The following is a 20,958-nucleotide window of genomic DNA, read 5'->3' as shown; positions in this document are numbered from 1 at the left end:
CAGAATGGAATTTTTTTGGGGTACGATTTATGAAATAGTGTTGGAGTTTGATTACCAATTTAGACACTATCCAGAAATGGGAATATCTTCTTATTAAGAATTAAGATAGAATGATTGTTCTGTAGCATGATACAACCTTTTCTTTTTTCTGGAGAGGAATGATATAACTGTTCACATCATACAAGTTGATCGGCATTTGAGAAAGAGGGACTTTTACTGCATCATCCACCTTTTATCCACGGTTAGTCGTCGCTGACGACAGGCTAGGCACACTAGATGAGAAAATTGCAAGGGCTCTTTTCACAAGAAGATGGAAGATGGTGTACAATTGGAGAGCTTGAAGCAGGTATATCAGTCAGGATCAGAGACTTGATCTTTGTCTGTTGATTGGGTGGTTGGTGACACTGCCTTCCACATCTATGATATATATCGCTTTAAACATAGATGTGTTCCTCTTATGCTAAAATTTAGCTAGTGTAAAGTGTAAACACCTGGAAAGATAAACACTAAACCGTACAGTCAAAGTGTGTTCTTCTGAAGGTCTATATATGTGGATATCCATGCAATATGCAACCTACAACAACTGCTAGCCCAAAAAAAGGAAAGAAAACACTTGCTGCAGAAACTTGGGAATTTCAATGGCGGGAGCAAGAGCCATTGGTTCTCTCCCAGTGCCTAATGTGCAGGAGCTTGCAAAAACTTGCAATGGTCCAGATGAACACATACCTGAAAGATACATCAGGCCAGAGGCTAGTTCTGAGGAGGTCATCAGCAACTACCATGGTGAGGCGATTCCGATCATCGATCTCAATAAGTTGCTTTCTCCGCAATCATCAGAAGAATGTGTGAAGCTGAGATCTGCCTGCCAGTATTGGGGGTTCTTTCAGGTATGTAACTTTAGGTTCTTGGCATTTCATCTTCAGAAAGCAACAGATACCTATTTGCAAATGCATACTGCATATACAAATGTTTAAATTGATTAAGGATACTACAGATGATAAATTAAGTTGTGGGAAGAAAATGAATAAATTCATGTACTGTAAGTAGATCTAGCTCAGTTTGAGCTGTACAACTAATATATTTGAAGCATTACTTATGGAATAAACTACAGCTCATCAACCATGGAGTGCCAGATGAAGTGATTGCAAACCTCAAGAGAGACATTGTTGATTTCTTCAGCCAGCCACTGGACGCCAAGAAGGAGTACACACAGCTACCCAACAGCCTCGAAGGCTATGGACAGGCCCTCGTTTTCTCCGAGGACCAGAAACTTGACTGGGCAGACATGCTGTATCTTCAAGTCCATCCTAGCGATTCAAGGGACTTGAGGTTCTGGCCGACTTCCCCTGCATCTTTCAGGTGATCTACCCAAATAAAATGTGTAATTTAGCTTTTGATAGGCATCTGTCTCTTCTTAACTGGAGATGTCTGGAAATAGGCGATCCCTTGATGCATACTCATCAGAGACTAAAAGCCTGGCACTCTGCTTGTTTGAGTTCATGGCTAAGGCTGTGGGCGCTAAGCCAGAGGCTCTTTTAGGCATATTTGAAGAGCAGCCTCGAGGCTTAAGGATGACCTACTACCCACCGTGCCTGCAATCTGACAAGGTGATGGGCATTTCGCCGCACTCTGATGTGGTTGGCCTAACACTGCTGCTCCAGGTTAACGACGTGCAGGGCCTGCAGATCAAGAAAGATGGCAAGTGGTTATCCGTAGACGCTCCGAATGGTGCATTCATCGTTAACATTGGCGACACACTTGAGGTACCGACCAAGAACTAATTATGCTTTCACTTGTCAAAGAACTTTGATGTAACTGGATGAGTTCAATAAAAGCTTCCATTATCTAAAAAAAAGAACTTGTGGAAGCACCAAAGAAGAAAGAACGTACCTAAAAGCTTCTGAAAATTGTTGTTGGATGGCCTACCTCTCTTGCACCTTTGTACTGATGTGAGTGATGTGCTATTGATATGTACAGATCCTAAGTAACGGAAAGTTCAGAAGTGTTGAGCACAGGGCCGTGATAAACCCAAATAAGGAGCGGATTTCAGCATCACTGTTCCACTATCCGTGTGAGAATATGGTGATCAGACCTCTGACGGAATTTGTGAAAGATGGTAAAGTGAATTACAGATCAATTAGTTACCTTGATTTCATGACACAATTCTTCACACAACAGCTTGATGGAAAGAACAGACTGGAGATGTTGAAGTTGGAATAGCAGCCATGACCACGATGCCTGTAGTAGTGTAGTGAAATACTGAGATGAAGCTGCTTCAAGGCTGTGTCCTTGAGATTTGCTGCTTATTATATCTAGAGGTGTCCAATAATCCTGTGTTATGAGGATGATTTACCTGATATTTTGAGTCTTGTCCCATATATCAGGAACTGCCCGTACTCAGGTTATGATGCAAACATCCAAAAAATAAACATTGATGCCTAGAAGAATTAACTGTACGATAATAGAATTTCAGTTCAGACTAACAAATTAGGTACACCATCTTCCATGCTAAATTTTGGCACACTTTGGCATTACTACATTTCGGTAGCGTTGGCTTTGTTTAGTTTGATGTCTTTACCAAATTCTAGTAGAGTTTTAAGAAAAGAAGCTTCTAGAGCTGCCAAAATTTAATAAGATAGTAATGGTTGAAGTGTGTTTAGTTTGTTGCCTTACCAAACTTTGGCAATATCAAAATTTGGTAAGGTTGAAAACAGCAACAACTAAATATGCACGTAGGATGTCATGTTCTCTTATTTAGAATTAAGAGAGAATGATTGTTATGTAGCATGATTCAACCTTTTCTTCTTTGAGAGAGGAATGGTAGAGCTGTTCACATCAGTTGAAGCAGACAGACAAGGTGATTGGAATTTGAGAACATCACCCTGCTTTTTTCCATGGTTAGTCATCGCTGATGGCAGGCGAGTCACACTTGATGGAGAAAATTCCAAGGGCTCTTTTGACGTGAAGATGGAAGATAGTGTACTACAATTGAAGAGCTTGAAGCCATATCAGGATAAGAGACTCTGCCTTCCCCGTCTCTGATACTGTATGTGTTGCTTTCAGTTGGCCATCTATATCCACCAGTTTTTCTATCCATTATCTTTAAAAAAAATCCCTTTTGACATAGATGTGTTCCTCTAATGACATAGATGTGTTCCTCTAATGCCATAAGGTAGAGACTCTCTACCTTTTACTTCAAAAAAAAAAGGCATGATTTAGCTAGTGTAAACACCTGGATACCTAAACAGTAAACCATAAAATCAAGTGAGTGTTCTTCTGAAGGTCTATAAATATGGTATATTCTACACGTTATATGCAGTATACAGCCTAGAACAACTGCTTGCCAAAAAAGGAAAAGAAAAGAAAACACTTAGTGCAGAAACTGGGAATTGCAATGGCGGGAGCAAGATCCGTTGGTTCTCTCCCAGTGCCTAATGTGCAGGCGCTTGCAGAAATTTGCAATGATCCAGATGAACACATACCTGAAAGGTACATCAGACCAGAGGCTAGTTCTGAGGAGGTCATCAACAACTACCAAGGTGACATGGCGATTCCGATCATCGATCTCAAGAAATTGCTTTGTCCGCAATCATCAGAAGAGGAGTGTGTGAAGCTGAGATCTGCCTGCCAGTATTGGGGGTTCTTTCTGGTATGTAACTTTAGGTTCTTGGCATTTCATCTTCGGAAAGCAACAGATACCTATTTGCAAATGCATACTGTATATACAAATGTTTGAATTGATTAAAGACGCTACAGATAATCAAATAAAGTTGTGGGCAGAAAATGAATAAATTCATGTCCTGTAAGGTAGCTCTAGCTCAGTTTGAGCTGTGCAACTAGTATAATGGAAACATTTACTTTTGGAATAAACTACAGCTCATTAACCATGGAGTGCCAGATGAAGTGATTGCAAACCTGAAGAGAGACATTGTTGATTTCTTTAGCCAGCCACTGGACACCAAGAAGGAGTACACACAGCTACCGAATAGCCTAGAAGGCTATGGACAGAGCTTTGTTTTCTCTGAGGACCAGAAACTTGACTGGGCAGACATGCTGTATCTTCATGTCCATCCTAGCGATTCAAGGGACCTAAGGTTCTGGCCCACTTCTCCAGCATCTTTCAGGTGATCTACCAAAAAAAAAAAAAACTGTGCAATTTAGCTTTTGATAGGCATCTGTCTCTTCTTAACTGGAGATGTCTGGAAATAGGCAATCCATTGATGCATACTCATCAGAGACTAAAAGCCTGGCACTCTGCTTGTTTGAGTTCATGGCTAAGGCTGTGGGCGCTAAGCCAGAGTCACTTTTAGATTTATTTGAAGAGCAGCCTCGAGGCTTAAGGATGGCCTATTACCCACCATGCCGGCAAGCTGACAAGGTGATGGGCCTTTCGCCACACTCTGATGCGGGTGGCCTGACACTGCTGCTCGAGATTAACAATGTGCAGGGCCTGCAGATCAAGAAAGATGGCAAGTGGTTCTCCATAGATGCTCCAAATGGTGCACTTATTGCTAACATTGGCGACACACTTGAGGTAATGACCAATAACAAATTATGCTTTCACATGTCGAAGGACCTTGATGTATTTGGATGAGTTCAATAAAAGCTCCTATTATCTAGAAAACTTGTCAAAGCACCAAACAAAATACCTAAGTTCAAATTATTTATATTCTTGAGTCCACGACTTGTGTTCCGCTTCTGAACATTGTTGTTGGATGACCTGCTTCTCTTGCACCTTTGTACTCATATGAGTGATATACTATTGATATATACAGATCCTGAGTAACGGAAAGTTCAGAAGTGTTGAACACAGGGCCGTGATAAACCCAAATAAAGAGCGAATTTCAGCAGCACTCTTCCACTATCCAAGTGAAAATATGGTGATCAGCCCTCTGCCGGAGTTTGTGAAAGATGGTAAAGTGAAGTACAGATCAATAAGTTACCTTGATTTCATGAAACAAATCTTCACACAACAGCTTGATGGAAAAAACCGAGTGGAGGTATTAAAGCTGGACCAGTAGCTGTGACCATGACGCCTGAGATACTGACATGAACCTGCTTGGGGGCTGTCCATGAGATCTGCTGCTTAGAGGTGAAACAATCCTGTATTACAATGATGATTTACCTGATATTTTGAGTCTTGTACCATATATCAGGAACAACATGTTCTTGATCAAGTTATGATGCAAACACCTGAAACAAAAAATGGAAATAAACATTGATGCCTTGAAGAATAAACTATATGATAATACAACTTCAGTTCGAACTTCGAACTAAACATGTAGAATTTATGCGCGAACAGATAACGCTCCATATATCTTCCCATCACATGTTTGATTGATATAATATATAACTACATTCGGCAAAAAAAAAAAGTATGCTCTTTGTTGATTTTTTTTTTTGGTCATTCAGCCTTTTCTGGAACCTTTAACTCAGGCATTGCATATCATATGTGAACAGTGAACCCCTCAATTGAACTAAAGCAGTCAAAGAGAACAAATTGATGCTGAAACCATGGACTGTATAAAGCAAGATCCACTACACATATACTCCCTCCATCCCAAAAAAAACCCAATCCTGGGTTTGAACCTGGACACATGTGATCTCCTTCTTGTCCAGGTTCAAACCCAGGATTGGGTTTTTTTTGGGACGGAGGGAGTATGACATAAATGGATTAGAAGGATTTTAGCCATTGAAAGTGGAAACCAATAGGAACAACATGAACAGCATGTTACACATCCTAATTCACGTATTTGATGGCAAATAGAAGCCATTGTGTTTCAGGCAGCTCATGATTCTGGGGAAGCAAACATACTGAATCAAACACACCTGTAGTTCAAATTCTGCCTTCCTCTTTCCCCATCATTGAGCAAACCCCTATAAAGCAATCTCTGTGTTCAATATCACTGAGATTGGCATGCAAAGAACATAACACAACCTGAGATAGCAATAGAGAGGGGAAAAATCATGGAGCAGAATGTACGGGCAGCTGGGGAAAGGATAATATGATCAAGGCAACACCTTGAATTTTAGACTAACATGAAACCTCATAGTCCTGCCAGATACTGTGGTTAATGATGCATCATGCATGTCAGTATGATATTACTAAGCTATGTGAATCTTTTATGTGGATCCTTATTACCCGCTGCTCATCTAATCATTAGATTTCGAAAGAATTTAGATTTCTTTTCCAAAAAAGAAAAAATGTTTTAAGCAAAACATTTTTCTTTAATGAGATTGAATATTTCTATGCAAAAAGCAAAATCAAAGCTGGAAAGAGACAAATTACAAATTGCAGCCATAAGTTGAAGAGCAAAGGGGCGGAATGGTGGCAGAATACAGAAGAAAACTACACAACGTAAAACACTGCATCAATTTTCACCCTCAGATAAATAATCCTCACCGGTATCAGCAATGACAATGTCATAAGCAGTCCATTTTTTTGTACCATGGTTTGGCATGACTTACTAAATTAATGTCCGAACGACTGCGTTGCTCGGGAAAATAAAATCTAAGCGGTTCTTGGAAGGGAAATGTCAATGCCTCATATTTCTGCTGCAACCTGTATTTTGTAACAATACCACTTCATTTTGTCTATCAATAATTGCAATCATTTTGTGGAATACAAATGTAGGCAAAGACATGTAGCCAAGGAGTGTGCATGATCTGAATAAAATTATGCCTCTCTTGGTCACATGTAGCCAAGGACCTTGCATCTTTTCTGGACAACAGTTGAACCGAACTTCTCATCCTGTTCTCAAAGTTTCTCATAAAATATCAGGTTCACAAGTATATAATCTTCAGATTCTGTTGTACACACAAAATCAGCGAGCTCATTATTGGAATCATTTTTTCCTTCTGTGTGCATGTTGTTTGGGGATGGTCTGTATTACTTTTTGTGTCCCTGTTCTGAGGAAAGGGCGTGCACCGCACGTACACTTATTCTTCTGCGCTTTTGGTCAAGGGCCTCTATTCAAGCCTGTATAGGGCACAAGCTATGTGTTCATCACTCCACATCACTCGCTACAGGGACATGACATTACTTGCTCTAACGCCAACAGTTTTCCAGTTGCATGCTTCTGTAAGGTCAACAAGGACATGCTTGTACTGAAATAACCGCAACGAACACTTCAGGAGTTCCTGTGCATCTTTTGTAGTACCACTGTCTCTGCTGGGGGGGTGTTGTCAAATTTATATATAGAGACTCAAAATGCAATAGTTTGAAAGCTTCACAACAGATTAGCCACCAACAACTCCAAGCAATGCTCTGGTGCACTCCCCTCTTCATCGACCTCAACAAAAGAAGCTGAATCAGGTTCATATCCAGAGAGTTTCATTTCACCAATCAAGTCATTCAGCATCTCATATAGCTCACCCGATCTTGGATGGGCCTTATCTCCTACAAGGAAACCATGCATCTCGCTTTGCACCTCAATCCAGCTACAACCAGGCTCCTTCTTCAGACGCCCCTGCTTCAGCAGCCTTCTTGTCCTAGAAACATCAGCCCATTTCCCTGATTCCGCATATACATTTGAGAGAAGGATATAAACTGAAGAATCATCAGGATCCAATAGTAGAACATTGCTGGCAGCAAGTTCAGCAATCTCAACATCCTGACGGATCTTGCAAATGCTGAGGAGAGTCTTCCATATGACTGCATCAGCTTGAAAAGGCATGCTGTTGATAAACTTCACAGCTTCTTGTGGGCCCTTTGAGCGTCCTAGTATATCCACCATGCAAGCAAAGTGCTCCAGCTGTGGTTCCAATTTGTAGTGGGTAGTCATCAAATGAAAGTAGCGGCAGCCATCATCGAACAGCCCAACATGGCTGCATGCCCTAAGAACTGCAACAAAAGTGGCATGGTTTGGCACTACATTCTCTTTTTGCATCCTCTCAAACATCCTGAGTGCTTCTACTCCTAGCCCATGGAGCGCATATCCACATATCATAGCGTTCCATGATACAAAATCCCGTTTCTCTACCTTCTCAAACACTAGCAGTGAATCTGGCATATCCCCGCATTTGGCATACATATCTACAAGAGTGCTGGATATATATTCATCATCCAGCATTTCTTGCTTGATAATCTGACCATGGATTTGTTTACCAAGCTCAATGGTGGCAAGGTTCGCACAAGTATCAAGAACAGTGGCAAACGTGAAATGATCTGGCTTTAGACCCATATCTAGCATCTCGGAGAAGAACTTCTGGGCTTCTTCACTCTCTTTATTGAGTGAAAACCCAGATAAAATGGCATTCCATGAAACAACTTGTTGCCCGCCAATTCTATCATGAAGTTTTTGAGCCTCATCAATTATGCCACATTTGCAGTACATGTCAACAACAGTGCTTGCTACAAAAGCATCTGAACCAAGTCCTGACTTGATAACTTTATCATGCACCATCAATCCATACTCCAAAGACCGCAAAGCTGCACAAGCTTTAAGAACACTACCATAAGTGAAATCATCTGGTTTCATACCAAAGCGCAGCATCTCATTAAAATGAAGTATAGTATCATCGTAATGCCCATTTTGCTCAAGAGCCGCAATAATTGCATTCCAAGAGACTGAATCTTTTTGCTTCATACCTTGGAAGATAAGGTATGCTTCCATCAATGCTTTGCACTTCCCATACAGATCCAGAACTGCATTGTTGACACAGATGTCCACATCAAAACCTGATTTAATTGCTAAACAGTGAACTTGCTGCCCTTGGAAGTAACCCTTAGTCTCAGCACAAGCACTGAAAACCCCTGATAAGCTGACTACATCAAAACGAATGCTAGACCTAATCATAAACTGAAAGAGTCCCATGGCCTCAATTCCTAGCCCTGCTCGTACAAGCCCAACCATCATGGCATTGGATGTCTCCACCGTATGGTTGGGCAACCCAAAGAATGCTCTTCTAGCATCGGTCAAGCTATTAGCCTTAGCATACACGTCCACAATGGCTGTCCCAACAACTCGGTCAGAACTAAATTTGTTCTTTATGGCGTGCGCATGCAACTGTCTACCAGTGTTCAGGCATGACATTGCTGCGCATGATCTGAAGGCACTGGCATAAGACGGTTGGCTCACCCCAAGCCCCAACCTCTGCATCTCAATGAACAGTTCTAGTCCACGCACATACTGCTCATTTTGAACACATCCTGCAATAGCTGCACCCCACGAAACCCAGTTCCTCTCAGGCATACCATAGAAGAAGCAAAGTGCATCATCCAAACTCCTGCATTTGCCATACATGTCCACCAAAGCACTCCCAGTCCGGACATCGATCTCTAACCCTGTCTTTACTGCCAATGCATGGACTTGAACGCCAAGTGACAGCTCTTCCAAAGCGCTGCACGACTTGAGCAGAACAGCAAACGTCGTCCGGTCAGGGGAAACACCTCGGCGAGCCATCTCCACGAATAGATCAACAGACTCCTGAAACATGCCGCGCTGGCAGTAACCGGAGACGAGCGCGTTCCACGACACCACGTCAGGGTCCGGCATCCCGTCGAAGAGCGCGACCGCGGTGGAGATGTCCCCCGCGTGCGAGTACGCGGTGAGCATGGTGTTCCAGGAGACGGTGTCCCGGCGGGGCATCGCGTCGAACACCCTCCGTGCGCACGCGGCGCCCGCGCAGCGCGCGTACATCTGGAGGAGGCAGTTGGAGACGAAGGCAGTGGGGACGAACCCGGACACGACCATCCGCGCGTGAGCGGCGCGGCCGGCGGCGAGCGCCTCCCGTCCTGCCTGGGCGCAGCTCTGGAAGACGCGGGAGAACGTGACCCTGGCGGGAGCCACAGGAGGCGGCTGCTGCTGCTCTGCTGGCATCCGGGCATGCTCGGCGAGAGCGCGACGCGGGGGGTGGAGGCCATGCGGTGGCGGCGGCGTAGGGCGAGGCGAGCGGTGGAGGAGCGGCCACCGCCACTGCCGCTGCCGCGCTGCGCATTTGCCCATTTGCGCGGCGGAGGCGGTGGCCGCCGACGAGGCGACGATTCGACGGGGAATTTGGTGGTCAAACTACATGGGCTAATTGGGCTCTCATACGCGTGCTTAGGAATAAGTTCATCTCAGGTCCCTTAACTTGTCAACGAATCCGATTTTCGTCCTTCAACCGCAAAACAGATACAACGGGTCCCTCAACTATCAAAACCGGTGCAAATTAGATCCCTCGACGGTTTCGATGGTGGTTTTGGCTGACGTGGCGTCTACATGGCTAATTTTGACTTGGTCTTGATCTGACGTGGCAATGATGTGGCGCTTACGTGGCAATTGAATCCAGAAAATAATAACCCCGTGGGACCCATATGTCAGTTTCACACACAATAATAATAATAGTAATGGTGGGACCCATGTGGGCCCCACATGTCAGTCTAACTCACCCCCTCCTCTTCTGCTTCCTCTCTCTCCTTCTCCCCTCTCTTCATCTCTCTCTTGCCCTGGGTCATTCTGAGGTGGTGTTTGGATCCATAGACTTAACTTTAGTCCATGTATTTAGACACTAATTTAGAGTATTAAATATAGACTACTTACAAAACTAATCATATAAATGAAAGCTAATTCGCGAGATAATTTTTTAAGCCTAATTAATCCATAATTAGAGAATGTTTACTGTAGCATCACATAGGCTAATCATGGATTAATTAGACTCAATAGATTCGTCTCGCGAATTAGTCCAAGATTATGGATGGGTTTTATTAATAGTCTACGTTTAATATTTATAATTAGTGTCCAAACATCCGATGTGATAGGGACTTAAAAGTTTTAGTCCCATCTAAACATGGTCTGATTCTCCTCTTCCCCATCTTCTCTGTCTTCATCTCTCTTCCCTCTCCTCTCTCTCTTCTCTCCAGTTGACGGGCGGCGGGGAGAGGGCGGTGGCCGGCGGGGAGAAGGGGCGCGACGCGGCGGCTGGCGGGAGGGAAACTAGTGGGGAGAAGGGAACCAGCCCGGCGGCAGAGGCAGCGCCGCCGTGGCCGTGGCTGCGGACGACGTCGATGCCGACCTCTGCATCCTCGAAGGCGGCCGTCCGCGTGGGCGGATGAGGGGGCCACCTCGCCGGCGGGAGAGGGGAGAGGCGGCTGGCCGCGAAGACGACCCCAGCGACGATTACGACCGTGCAGCGCGCGGCGGAGGCCGATCCCGTGAGCAGGAAGCTCTTCATCCACGGCCTCGGCTGGGGCGCCAGAGCCGACGACCTCCGCTCCGCATTCTCCCGCTTCGACTTCTTCCTCTTCCGCTCCTCTCTTCCGTCGGCTCGCGCTCGGCAAATCCCGCGCGTCGTTGTCGTCCTCCTCCTCCTCAGTCCAGCCCTCGTCGTCCATTCTCCGGCTCTTCTCCCAACGACGTCGCAGTGGAGGAGGGCACGGTGCTGTGCATGCCACCGAGGATGCTGCACGGCGCGTCCAAGGAGTTTCTTAGTTTGTGTTCTGTTTGGTCTTAATTTTGTTTATGTGCCTAATCATACAAAGGTAGAAGCAATAGCAACTAGTACTAGCTGACTGGAGTATATTTTGCTTCGTCATCATCATTTGCTTGTGGTACGACGGGATTGATGAATGAATGAATGATCATTGTTTTGGGCAAGAAAACACCGTTCCGGCCGGACTGACGAGGAACCCATCGATCCGCTCGCCGTGGCCCATGGAAACCCAACAGGAGATGGCGGCGCTACCTTCCGCCGACGGCGGCTAACAACGGTGGGTGATGCTCGAGCACATTGAAGAACTCGAGGTCGACGATGAGGACTCCAACTACAACTTCTGCTCTGCCGCTGCCGACGACACCGCCAATACCGTGAGTCCATGATGACCTTGCTCACCTCTGACGGCCACGTCGTCAGCGTATACTTCCGCCTCGAAGCGCCCCCGGCGACGTCACGCCTATGCCCCCGGCACGCTGCTCCCTCCTCTCCCACCGGTGGGAAGGAGCTAGGCGAGCTCCCTGGCCTACCGGCGAGCGCGCACAAGAGAGAGATGGCCGGCGACCACTCTTCTCCATTTCCGCCGCCGTCGTCGACTCGTCGTCGCCGGCCGCAAGAGAGAGATGAAGAGAGGGGAGAAGGAGAAAGAGGAAGCAGAAGAGGAGGGGGTGAGTTAGACTGACATGGCGGGCCCACGTTGGTCCCACCATTATTGTTATTTTTTTTGTGAAACTGACATGTGGGTCCCACGGGGTTTATTATTTTCCCAGATCAAATTGCTAAGTAAGCGCTACATCAATGCCACGTCAGATCAAGACCAAGTCAAAAATAGCCACGTAGGCGCCACGTCAGCCAAAACCACCATCGAAACCGCCAGGGAACCTAATCTGCATCAGTTTTGATAGTTGAGGGACCCGTTGTATCTGGTTTTGCGGTTAAAGGACGAAAATTGGATTCGTTGACGAGTTAAGGGACCTTGGATGAACTTATTCCGCGTGCTTATACCGTTTCGTTTCTTGAGGCCTCGAATGGATGGGCCTCAATCTCGGCCCACCCACATATATGGTCCTAAAGTAGTAAAGTGACCATTCAAAAGAAATTTTCTGAAAGTGATATGCAGATGTTTTCTTTGGGGAAAAATATGTTCTTTGACCTCCTTAGTTGAATGCAGCATTTTTTTTAATACTTCATAAGATCCATCACCAAATTTGTGTCAGGTGAGACATTGTTAAGTCCAATTGGAATATAACTAAGACTTTTCACTGACAGATCATGCATGTGATTTTCTCCCATGAGCTTGAGTATCTGACCAAACACTCCTACGGCTTAATTAGTCTCCAACATGCTAGCATCACCAGTACTAATTAATTGCTAATGCTCCATGGCCGGCTAAGTACAAATACCAATCACACTTTCTTCCAAAGGAAAAGTACAAGACTTGATCTGAAAACAATATTTGTCTGCTCCAGGAAGACACCTACACGGCTACACGACTACACCTACTGAAGAAGAACAGGAGCGAGAAAAATCACCAATGGCTCATGCAAGAAGCACAGGATCTCTGCCGGTGGCAAATGTTCAGGCACTCGCAGAGACCTGCAACGATCCAGATCAGCAGATACCTGAGAGGTACATCAGAGCAGACGCCAACGCCGACGAGGTCATCAGCGGCGACGACTGCACGGCCGCAATTCCTACCGTCGATCTCAGCAAGTTGCTCGATCCATTGTCGTCAGACGAGGAGACTGAAAAGCTGGGGTCTGCCTGTCAGCAATGGGGATTCTTTCAGGTATGCAGATTTCTTGGCAGACAGACTGAATTTGATCAGACAAGTTTTGAAACGTACGTACGTAGTGAGAGATAGCAAAAGCGTTGACTCACGATATGGATGAACATGAACATGAACTGGTGAACTGCATGCAGCTGATCAACCATGGCGTGTCAGAGGATGTGATCCGCGACGCGAGGAAAGACATAGCCGAGTTCTTCAGGCTGCCAATGGAGACCAAGAAGGCGTACTCGCAGCTGCCCAGTGGCATCGAGGGATATGGCCAGGCGTTCGTGGTGTCGCACGAGCAGAAGCTGGACTGGGCTGACATGTTCTACCTCGTTCTCCGCCCCGGCGAGTCCAGGAACATGGCCCTCTGGCCTGCTCATCCTCCATCCTTCAGGTGATCGATCGATCAAGATCAAAGTCAAACTGCTTATGATAATCATCAAATTAATCTTCTGCGGTTTTGATTGCGTGTTGTTGAAAAAGAGAGAGTAATCTTGGTTCTTGGCGATCACTTGCCTGTGATCAGGAATTCGATAGATCGGTACTCGTCGGAGACGGCGAGGGTGGCGAGATGCCTGTTGGAGTTCATGGCGAAGGACATGGGCGTGAGGCCGGGGTCGCTGCTGGAGAGGTTCCAGGACCAGCCGCAGGGCATCAGGATGAACGACTACCCGCCGTGCCGGGAGGCCGGCAAGGTGGTCGGCCTGTCGCCGCACACCGACGCCGCCTGCCTGACGCTGCTCCTGCAGGTGAACGACGTGCCGGGCCTGCAGATCAGGAGCCCCGGCGGCAGGTGGCTCGCCGTCGGCGCCCCTCCGGACGACGGCGCGTTCATCGTCAACGTCGGCGACATACTCGAGGTTACCGACTGACCAACAATGGCGTCGAGGCAAACATAGCCATCGCCGAGGATGATTTCTTGGCTTCATGTTTGCTTTGCTGCTACGTGCGTCTGCATGCAGATCATCTTCTTAGCCGGGGTCATCTGCATTCCTTAGCCGGGGTTGCTGTTTCTGGGGATTTCTTAGGAGTGTAGCGTGGCTCTACGCCTTCCCGCTATTAGAAGTTGTGTTTAGCCTCCGTAGTTCTTCCTAAGATTTAGTTTCTTATTTTATTTTTCTTTCTTTGGCATAAGCCGGTCTAGTTGATTGTTTTTTTAAAAAAAATCAAGGGCAAGGGTTCCTATTTCCATTACTAGAAATGAGCAAAGTTATATAGTTCAAATAGTCTAGCTGATTGTGTTATGTAACAAAAATTTATTTTCTTTTAATATATTGACATGCAATTTTTTTACGCGTCTCGCAAAAAATGCATGCAGATCATGAGCAACGGCAAGTACCGGAGCGTGGAGCACAGGGCGGTGGTGCGGCCGGACAGGGAGCGCGTGTCGGCGGCGGTGTTCCACCAGCCGTGCCAGGACGCGGTGGTCGGGCCTCTGCCGGAGCTGGTCGGGGAAGGCGGCGGCGATAACGCGCGGTACACGTCGATGGGCTACCTGGATTTCATGAAGCGTTACTACTCGGCAAAGCTCGACGGAAGGAATCACCTCGACGGCTTGAGGATTAAACTGTCATCTTCGAAGGGTTAGAATTCATTCATGTTACAACTGTTGTAAACTTGTAATTGGAACCGGATTTGATCAAACAATTTGAAATACTTTCAGCACTAGCAAATGTATCCGTGCGTTACAATAGGTTGTACGAACATACCTTGTCTTTTTTAGACTGGTCACCGGGGGGTGAGCTTACCTTAGCTTGTACATCTTCAAAGAATCATTGTAAACACAAGGAATAAAAAGCCTACGCTGTTCAACATAGCATAAATAGAATATACCCTAAGCAAAAATTGCACCAAAAAAAACAATGCACAGGCTCGGTAATTTCTCTACACCTCAAATTTTCTTACGGTGACCTGAGTAGTTACAATGACCTAGTGGTTATAGTGACCTGAGTAGTACTACAAGGTCCTGAGTTCAAATCTCCATACAAGTGAATTTTATATTGGGTTGTTTGCGGGGCTAAGTTCCCTATTTCAATGATTATATATATATATATATACATCCAGTTGAATGTAAAGGCCGGGTAAAATATACCCTTCTCTAAAAAAAAATTCTTACGGTCATCGAGTGTGTTCCATTTCATAGACATGTGTATTAGCAACATAATCATGTCTCAATCCACATTGATGCTTCCTCGCACTCTTCATTTAATCCAACTATTCACCGACCCCTCCCACTGACCTGACTGGTGCTCAGCATGTCCATTGTCCAAAGAGCAGGCAAGACAAAGAAAGCCGGTAGTACTATACTACTCATTCCGTTTCACAATGTAAAGACTTTCTATAAATTTAAGTTTCACAATGTAAAGACTTTCTATAAATTTAAGGGCATGTTTGGCACAGCTCTAGCTCCAGCTCCACTCCTCCTAGAGCTAGAGCCCAGCTAAACAGTTTTAGCTCCACCAAAAGCTCCAGCTCCACCAAAACTAGGAGTGGAGTTGGGTGGAGCTCTCTCACAAAATGTACTGGAGTTGTGGAGCTGGGTTTAGGCAGCTCCACGACTCCACTCCAGACTCAACTCCTGGAGTTATATTTAGGAGTTGGAGCTGTACCAAACAGGCCCTAAACACATTATTTTTTTTTATAAAGAGCTTCCTTTGCAATTATCCTCCTTCCGAAGACAGCGAAGAGGGGCATAAATGCAAAATGTCCACAGCTTCCTCTGGGCTTCTCCCATTCCCAGGCCTCCACAGGCGGCCCAATCCACTATCCATGGCCCATGGAATAGCTCAAACCTACCACAACCCAGCTGTGTCTCCCTGTGCCCCTCTGCCAGCGGCTACCGGCGGCGGCGCACCAGCAGGTCCAGCACCTGATGGCCTCACCAACTGCGTCGTGCCTGTCAGATCCTAGGAGTAGAAATGGAGAAAGTCCCAAATTCGATCGGAACCCAATTCTTCAGTTTAAGTGGCCGCCGCAAGGAACAGAACTAGGGTTCTAACTAAGCTACTCCTAGGACAAGTAATTATGATTCTCGATGCCTTTTCTCTTCATCTCACATAGAGTTTTAAAGGAGATTACATCGGTGAGGACCACAACTCCCATTACAGATAAGTTACAGCTCATTCAGCTGACGAAAGCAAATGACAAAATAAAGAGAACAGTGGACCTCGACAACTATTAACGGTCAGATACTCCTAATACCCCTTCGCGAGTAATCTCAGCCATAGGATCTTCATAACCCTCAACTTGTTCTTCTTCAGACTTGATTCTGGACTGAGCTGGGACTAACTCTGAACTTCTTCTAAAACTCCTACAGACTTAGCATTTCTGATCCTTGATCTTGACATTACCTTCCCCTTGAGATCATCGTTGTCCTCAAGGATGGAAATTTGGAAACATACTCTGTATCACTGCTGCATCCTCCCAAGTTGCATCTGCTGGGCTTAAGTTTTCCCACAAAATCAACCACTGCGTCACTGCAACACCACCCCTAGGAACCATCCTTCTCTGAAGTACAGCCACCGGTTCAGATTTAATTTGCCCATCAGGACCAACCAAAGGAAGATTCGACATAGGAACAGCTCTTTTCCCTAGGTGTTTCTTCAGTTGGCTCACATGAAAAACAGGGTGTATGCTAGCATCCTCAGGCAACTGTAATCGATATGCCACCTATCCCACACGTTCCAACACCTTGAAGGGACCATAAAACTTTGATCTCAGTTTCAAGGAGCCTCTAATGCCGAAGGCAGTTTGCCTGTAAGGCTGTAGCTTAATATAAACCATATCACCCACAGCCAAACTCCTTTCAGACCTATTTCTGTCTGCATAATGCTTCATTCTCCTCTGTGCTTCAGTTAAGCTTGACTTGAGTTTTCGCAATATTGCTTCCTTTTGCTCAGTAGTGACCCTAGCTTCAGCAGAAACATTACAAGGCACTGAAAATTCATTAATTTGGGGTGGTGGATACCCATACATAGCTTGGAATGGTGTCATCTGTAAAGATGTATGGTAGGTTGTATTATACCACCACTCTGCTAAGGCCAACCACGAATACCATTGATGTGGTTCCTGAAATGCCATACTCCTTAGATACGATTCAAGACATTGGTTAACCCGTTCAGTTTGACCATCTGTCTGAGGGTGATATGCAGTACTAAACCTCAGCTGGACCTTCATTGCTTTAAACACTTCCTGAAACAATTGACTGGTGAATATTCTATCTCGGTCAGTAATGATGGCCATAGGCATCCCATGTAACTTATGTATATTATCCATAAAAACCTCCACAACCTGCTCCACACTGTAAGGATGTGTCAGAGCAAGAAAATGAGCATATTTTGTTAATCTGTCAACCACCACCAGAATCACATCTTTTCCTTTTGACTTAGGAAGCCCCTCTATGAAATCCATGGTAATATGTGTCCAAGCCATATCAGGAACTTCTAAAGGATTCAGCAGTCCAGGGATATGAACATGCTCAGCTTTTGTAACTTGACATACAGGGCATTCTCTAATAAATTGTTCCACCACCTTCTTCAGTCCAAGCCAGTAAAATAAAGACTTAATTCTGTGATAAGTAGCTCTCATACCTGAGTGTCCTCCAAAAGCCAAACAGTGATAGTCCCTGATTAAATCAGCTCTAATGGATGTTTCTTCCCCCACATAAATCCTTCCTTTGAATCTTAGGATTCCAAATTCCAAAGCTATATTGCTGATCAGGGTCACTGTCAGTTCCTATTATACTCAGAATCTTATGAGCTTGTATATCCCCCTCATAACTTCTTTGGATGTCCAGGATCCAATCAGGTATCACTACTGTAATGGCATCACATTGTTCCTCTTCTGATTTTCCCTGTGGTAGCCTGGATAGAGCATCTGCCACCACATTCTCCTTCCCAGCCTTGTATTCAATACAGTAGTCGTATTCCATCAGTTTCAGGAGTAATTTGTGTTGTATACCTTCAACCAACCTTTGTTTCATCATGTGTTTCAAGCTTTGCTGATCAGTTTTGATAATTAACTTGCTTCCCAGGATATAATGCCTCCATTTCTTAAGAGACTCCAAAATTGCCATTGCTTCTTTTTTGTATATCGATTGTGCTGCAGCTTTAGGTCCCAATGATTTGCTGAAAAATGCTATAGGCTTTCCAGATTGCATGAGTACAGCACCAATGCCAGTTCCACAGGCATCGGCCTCAATAGTGAATTCTTTAGTGAAATCCGGTAAGGTCAAAACAGGACTGCTACACATTTTTTGTTTCAGTTCCTGGAATGCCTCAGTTTGCTTTTCACCCCATTGGAACCCCTCTTTCTTGAGCATGTCATGTAAAGGTCTGCATATTAATCCATACCCCTTGATGAATCTTCTGTAATATCCGGTTATTCCAAGGAATTTTCTGAGATCAGTAACATTCTTAGGAATAGGCCAATTAGCAATCTTCTCCACTTTACTGGGATCTGTAGCCACTCCATTCTGAAAGATAATGTGCCCTAAATATGATACACTGGATAACCCAAAAGCACACTTCTTAGGTCTGATTACTAACTCATGAGCTCTCAGTACCTCTAGTACAAATTTGATGTGTTGCTTATGTTCAGCTCTATTCTTGCTATATATCAAGATGTCATCAAAGAATACCAATACAAACTTCCTCAAGAAAGGTGCCAACACTTGGTTCATCAGGGATTGGAAGGTTGCAGGAGCATTAGTTAGACCAAATGGCATCACTTGATACTCATAGTGGCCTAAATGAGTTCTAAATGCTGTGTTGGGAACATCAGATTCAGACATCCTAATTTGGTGGTATCCTGATCTTAGATCCAATTTGGAAAACACCTTGGCACCATTCAATTCATCCAACAGGTCTTCTATGATTGGCATTGGAAACTTGTTTTTGATAGTCTGTGCATTTAATTGCCTGTAGTCTACACAAAGTCTCCATGATCCATCCTTCTTCCTTACCATAACAGCCGGGGAGGAATAAGGGCTATTGCTAACCTGAATCTCCTTGGATTCTATCAGTTCAGCAATAATCTTTTCCATTGCTTCCTTCTGATGGTGGGGTACTCTGTAAGGCCTCAAATTTGGAGGTGTTGCACCCTCCTTCAAACTGATGACATGATCACAACTCCTTCTTGGTGGCAGACCACTTGGTGCTTCAAGTACAGTAGGAAATTCCTGGAGTATTGTTTGAATATCAGCAGGAATACCAGAGTTTGCATCTTCTTCACTTACATCTGTCACTTGAGTAATCTAGAACAGGTAACCTAACCCCCCTTTCTTAATGATCTTGTCTACTTTCTTGCTGCTTGCTAATAGGTGGTTTCCAGGGTGTGAAAAATCCTGCAATACAATCATCTTTTCCCCCTTGGTTATACCCAATTCTCTCTTCTTCAAATCAAGGGTAATTGGACTATATTTATATATCTAGTCTGCCCCCAGTATGATGTCATAGCCCTTCAATGGAATTAAATTGAATCTGTTAGAAAAGGTCTCTCCCTAGATTTGGTAGTTGGTTTCAGGAACCTGCACTCCTGATTTCAGCTCTCCACCTCCAGCCACTTCTACCCTCTTAACCTCCGTACTAATTGTGGGACAGTTGTTACGTAAAGCAAACTCCTCATCCATAAAAGTACTGGTACTTCCACTATCTACCAGCCCTATTGCTCTCTTTCCATGTATCTGTATAATCATTGAAAAAGTGTCAGGCCGAGTAGTACCTTGCATAGCATTCTGGGATACATACATCAACTCTTCTGTACCACTTTCATCAGGAGAAGTTTCTCCATTTTCTTGGGTCATCTCTCTAGTTTTTACTTCCTTTTCTTCTTCCCCTTTTTCTTCTAGTTCCTCATCTTCTAACATTAAAGCATTCAAAGCTTTCTTGACCTTGCATTGATGCCCAGGAAACCAAACTTCCTTGCAAAACCAACACTTCTTATCCCCATTGGTTTTGGGTGGCACCTTGTTAGCAAAGTTTCTACCTTGGTTGATCACATTTTGGTTTGGAAGCCTGTTCCTATTCAAACCCATTGTCATCCTCCTAGCATTGGCAGCCTTTTCATAGTTCTTGGCATACCAATAGGTTTCAAGTAGTCCCTGTGGTTTGTGTCCACTCACATCATGCTTAATGTCATTTCTTAATCCCCCAATAAAGCAACTATTCAGGTACTGCTCCTGCAAGTAGGGGTGATCCCTTTTAACCAGGTCCATGTATTCCTCAAACTTGTCAATATATTGATCCACAGTTTGCCCATGCTGTTTCACATTTTGAAACAGCTCAACTGCTTCATGTACATCAGCAGCTGAAAACCGAGTGCACACCATGGCGCACCATTGTGGCCATGATATTAATTGCCAAGGTATGCCAATCCCTCTATACCATTTTATAGCTCTCCCTTGCAAATGTGCTAATGCCAAATTGACCCACTGATCAACAGGAGTCCCAGTTATCTCGAAAAACTTCTCACATTGCTTCAGCCAGTCCACAGGTTCTTCCCCACCAAACAGTGGAATTTCCAGTCTAGGCCCTTTGATGATTGCCTCTGCATAATGATTACCATTTCCACCATACATATTCCTCTGAGGGTCAATGACATGCACCCTAGAATTCCCATGAAACATGCCTGTCCCCTGAGTGAAACCCTGGTGACCTCCCACATTACCCCCTTGCATATTCTGTCTTGTCTGATGATCAGTAAAGAACTGCTGTGTGGGTTGTCCTGCATGTCCATTTCCCCTGGAAGCTCCTCCAGTCGTGGCCCATAGA

At 44.9% G+C, this 20,958-nt stretch overlaps 4 protein-coding genes and 1 long non-coding RNA gene across 7 annotated transcripts; 3 read left to right on the top strand and 2 right to left on the bottom strand.

Annotated features, from left to right (window-relative positions):
* Positions 1 to 73: 73 nt before the first annotated feature.
* On the bottom strand, positions 74 to 2,930 carry LOC4349364 (uncharacterized). Of its 3 annotated transcripts, none has more exons than XR_010736932.1 (5): positions 2,146 to 2,287; positions 1,891 to 2,063; positions 1,151 to 1,679; positions 727 to 954; positions 74 to 491 (listed from the first exon to the last, which is right to left on the bottom strand). It is a non-coding gene; the product is annotated as an uncharacterized lncRNA (long non-coding RNA). The 3 variants fall into 3 exon arrangements; XR_010736930.1 differs by lacking the exon at positions 74 to 491 and adding an exon at positions 2,797 to 2,930 and having other exon boundaries at positions 738 to 954; positions 2,146 to 2,238; XR_010736931.1 differs by lacking the exon at positions 74 to 491 and having other exon boundaries at positions 738 to 954; positions 1,891 to 1,980; positions 2,146 to 2,284.
* On the top strand, positions 639 to 2,376 carry LOC4349363 (2-oxoglutarate-dependent dioxygenase 11-like). The gene is made up of 4 exons (XM_066304634.1): positions 639 to 887; positions 1,112 to 1,359; positions 1,439 to 1,763; positions 1,978 to 2,376. The coding sequence occupies exons 1-4, from the start codon at positions 639 to 641 to the stop codon at positions 2,218 to 2,220; spliced, it is 1,065 nt and encodes a 354-aa protein (XP_066160731.1). The 3' UTR covers positions 2,221 to 2,376.
* LOC112935986 (2-oxoglutarate-dependent dioxygenase 11-like) lies at positions 2,908 to 5,238 on the top strand. Its single transcript, XM_015758700.3, has 5 exons — positions 2,908 to 3,046; positions 3,320 to 3,649; positions 3,877 to 4,124; positions 4,210 to 4,534; positions 4,776 to 5,238. The coding sequence occupies exons 2-5, from the start codon at positions 3,395 to 3,397 to the stop codon at positions 5,019 to 5,021; spliced, it is 1,074 nt and encodes a 357-aa protein (XP_015614186.1). The 5' UTR covers positions 2,908 to 3,046; positions 3,320 to 3,394; the 3' UTR covers positions 5,022 to 5,238.
* A 1,284-nt stretch (positions 5,239 to 6,522) lies between these two features.
* Positions 6,523 to 10,021, bottom strand: LOC4349362 (pentatricopeptide repeat-containing protein At3g02330, mitochondrial). Its single transcript, XM_015757278.3, has one exon. The coding sequence runs from the start codon at positions 9,945 to 9,947 to the stop codon at positions 7,230 to 7,232; it is 2,718 nt and encodes a 905-aa protein (XP_015612764.2). The 5' UTR covers positions 9,948 to 10,021; the 3' UTR covers positions 6,523 to 7,229.
* A 2,900-nt stretch (positions 10,022 to 12,921) lies between these two features.
* On the top strand, positions 12,922 to 15,006 carry LOC4349361 (2-oxoglutarate-dependent dioxygenase 11-like). Its single transcript, XM_015758456.3, has 4 exons — positions 12,922 to 13,201; positions 13,336 to 13,583; positions 13,716 to 14,049; positions 14,508 to 15,006. The coding sequence occupies exons 1-4, from the start codon at positions 12,947 to 12,949 to the stop codon at positions 14,775 to 14,777; spliced, it is 1,107 nt and encodes a 368-aa protein (XP_015613942.1). The 5' UTR covers positions 12,922 to 12,946; the 3' UTR covers positions 14,778 to 15,006.
* The last annotated feature ends 5,952 nt before the right edge of the window (positions 15,007 to 20,958 follow it).

The sequence above is a fragment of the Oryza sativa genome, chromosome 10 (genome assembly GCF_034140825.1).
Source record: "Oryza sativa Japonica Group chromosome 10, ASM3414082v1".
In the NCBI taxonomy this organism is placed as follows: domain Eukaryota; kingdom Viridiplantae; phylum Streptophyta; class Magnoliopsida; order Poales; family Poaceae; genus Oryza; species Oryza sativa.
The sequence above is the reverse complement of the archived record's forward strand: the minus strand, read 5'-3'. Positions and strand labels throughout refer to the sequence as shown.

Coding starts and splice junctions, on each gene's coding strand:
- LOC4349362 (XM_015757278.3), bottom strand. CDS start 9,947: ATGGGCAAATGCGCAGCGCGGCAGCGGCAGTGGCGGTGGCCGCTCCTC.
- LOC4349361 (XM_015758456.3), top strand. CDS start 12,947: ATGGCTCATGCAAGAAGCACAGGATCTCTGCCGGTGGCAAATGTTCAG. Junction 13,584..13,715: donor GCTCATCCTCCATCCTTCAG/GTGATCGATCGA, acceptor GCCTGTGATCAG/GAATTCGATAGATCGGTACT. Junction 14,050..14,507: donor ACGTCGGCGACATACTCGAG/GTTACCGACTGA, acceptor AAATGCATGCAG/ATCATGAGCAACGGCAAGTA.
- LOC4349363 (XM_066304634.1), top strand. CDS start 639: ATGGCGGGAGCAAGAGCCATTGGTTCTCTCCCAGTGCCTAATGTGCAG. Junction 888..1,111: donor AGTATTGGGGGTTCTTTCAG/GTATGTAACTTT, acceptor AATAAACTACAG/CTCATCAACCATGGAGTGCC. Junction 1,764..1,977: donor ACATTGGCGACACACTTGAG/GTACCGACCAAG, acceptor TGATATGTACAG/ATCCTAAGTAACGGAAAGTT.
- LOC112935986 (XM_015758700.3), top strand. CDS start 3,395: ATGGCGGGAGCAAGATCCGTTGGTTCTCTCCCAGTGCCTAATGTGCAG. Junction 4,125..4,209: donor ACTTCTCCAGCATCTTTCAG/GTGATCTACCAA, acceptor GTCTGGAAATAG/GCAATCCATTGATGCATACT. Junction 4,535..4,775: donor ACATTGGCGACACACTTGAG/GTAATGACCAAT, acceptor TGATATATACAG/ATCCTGAGTAACGGAAAGTT.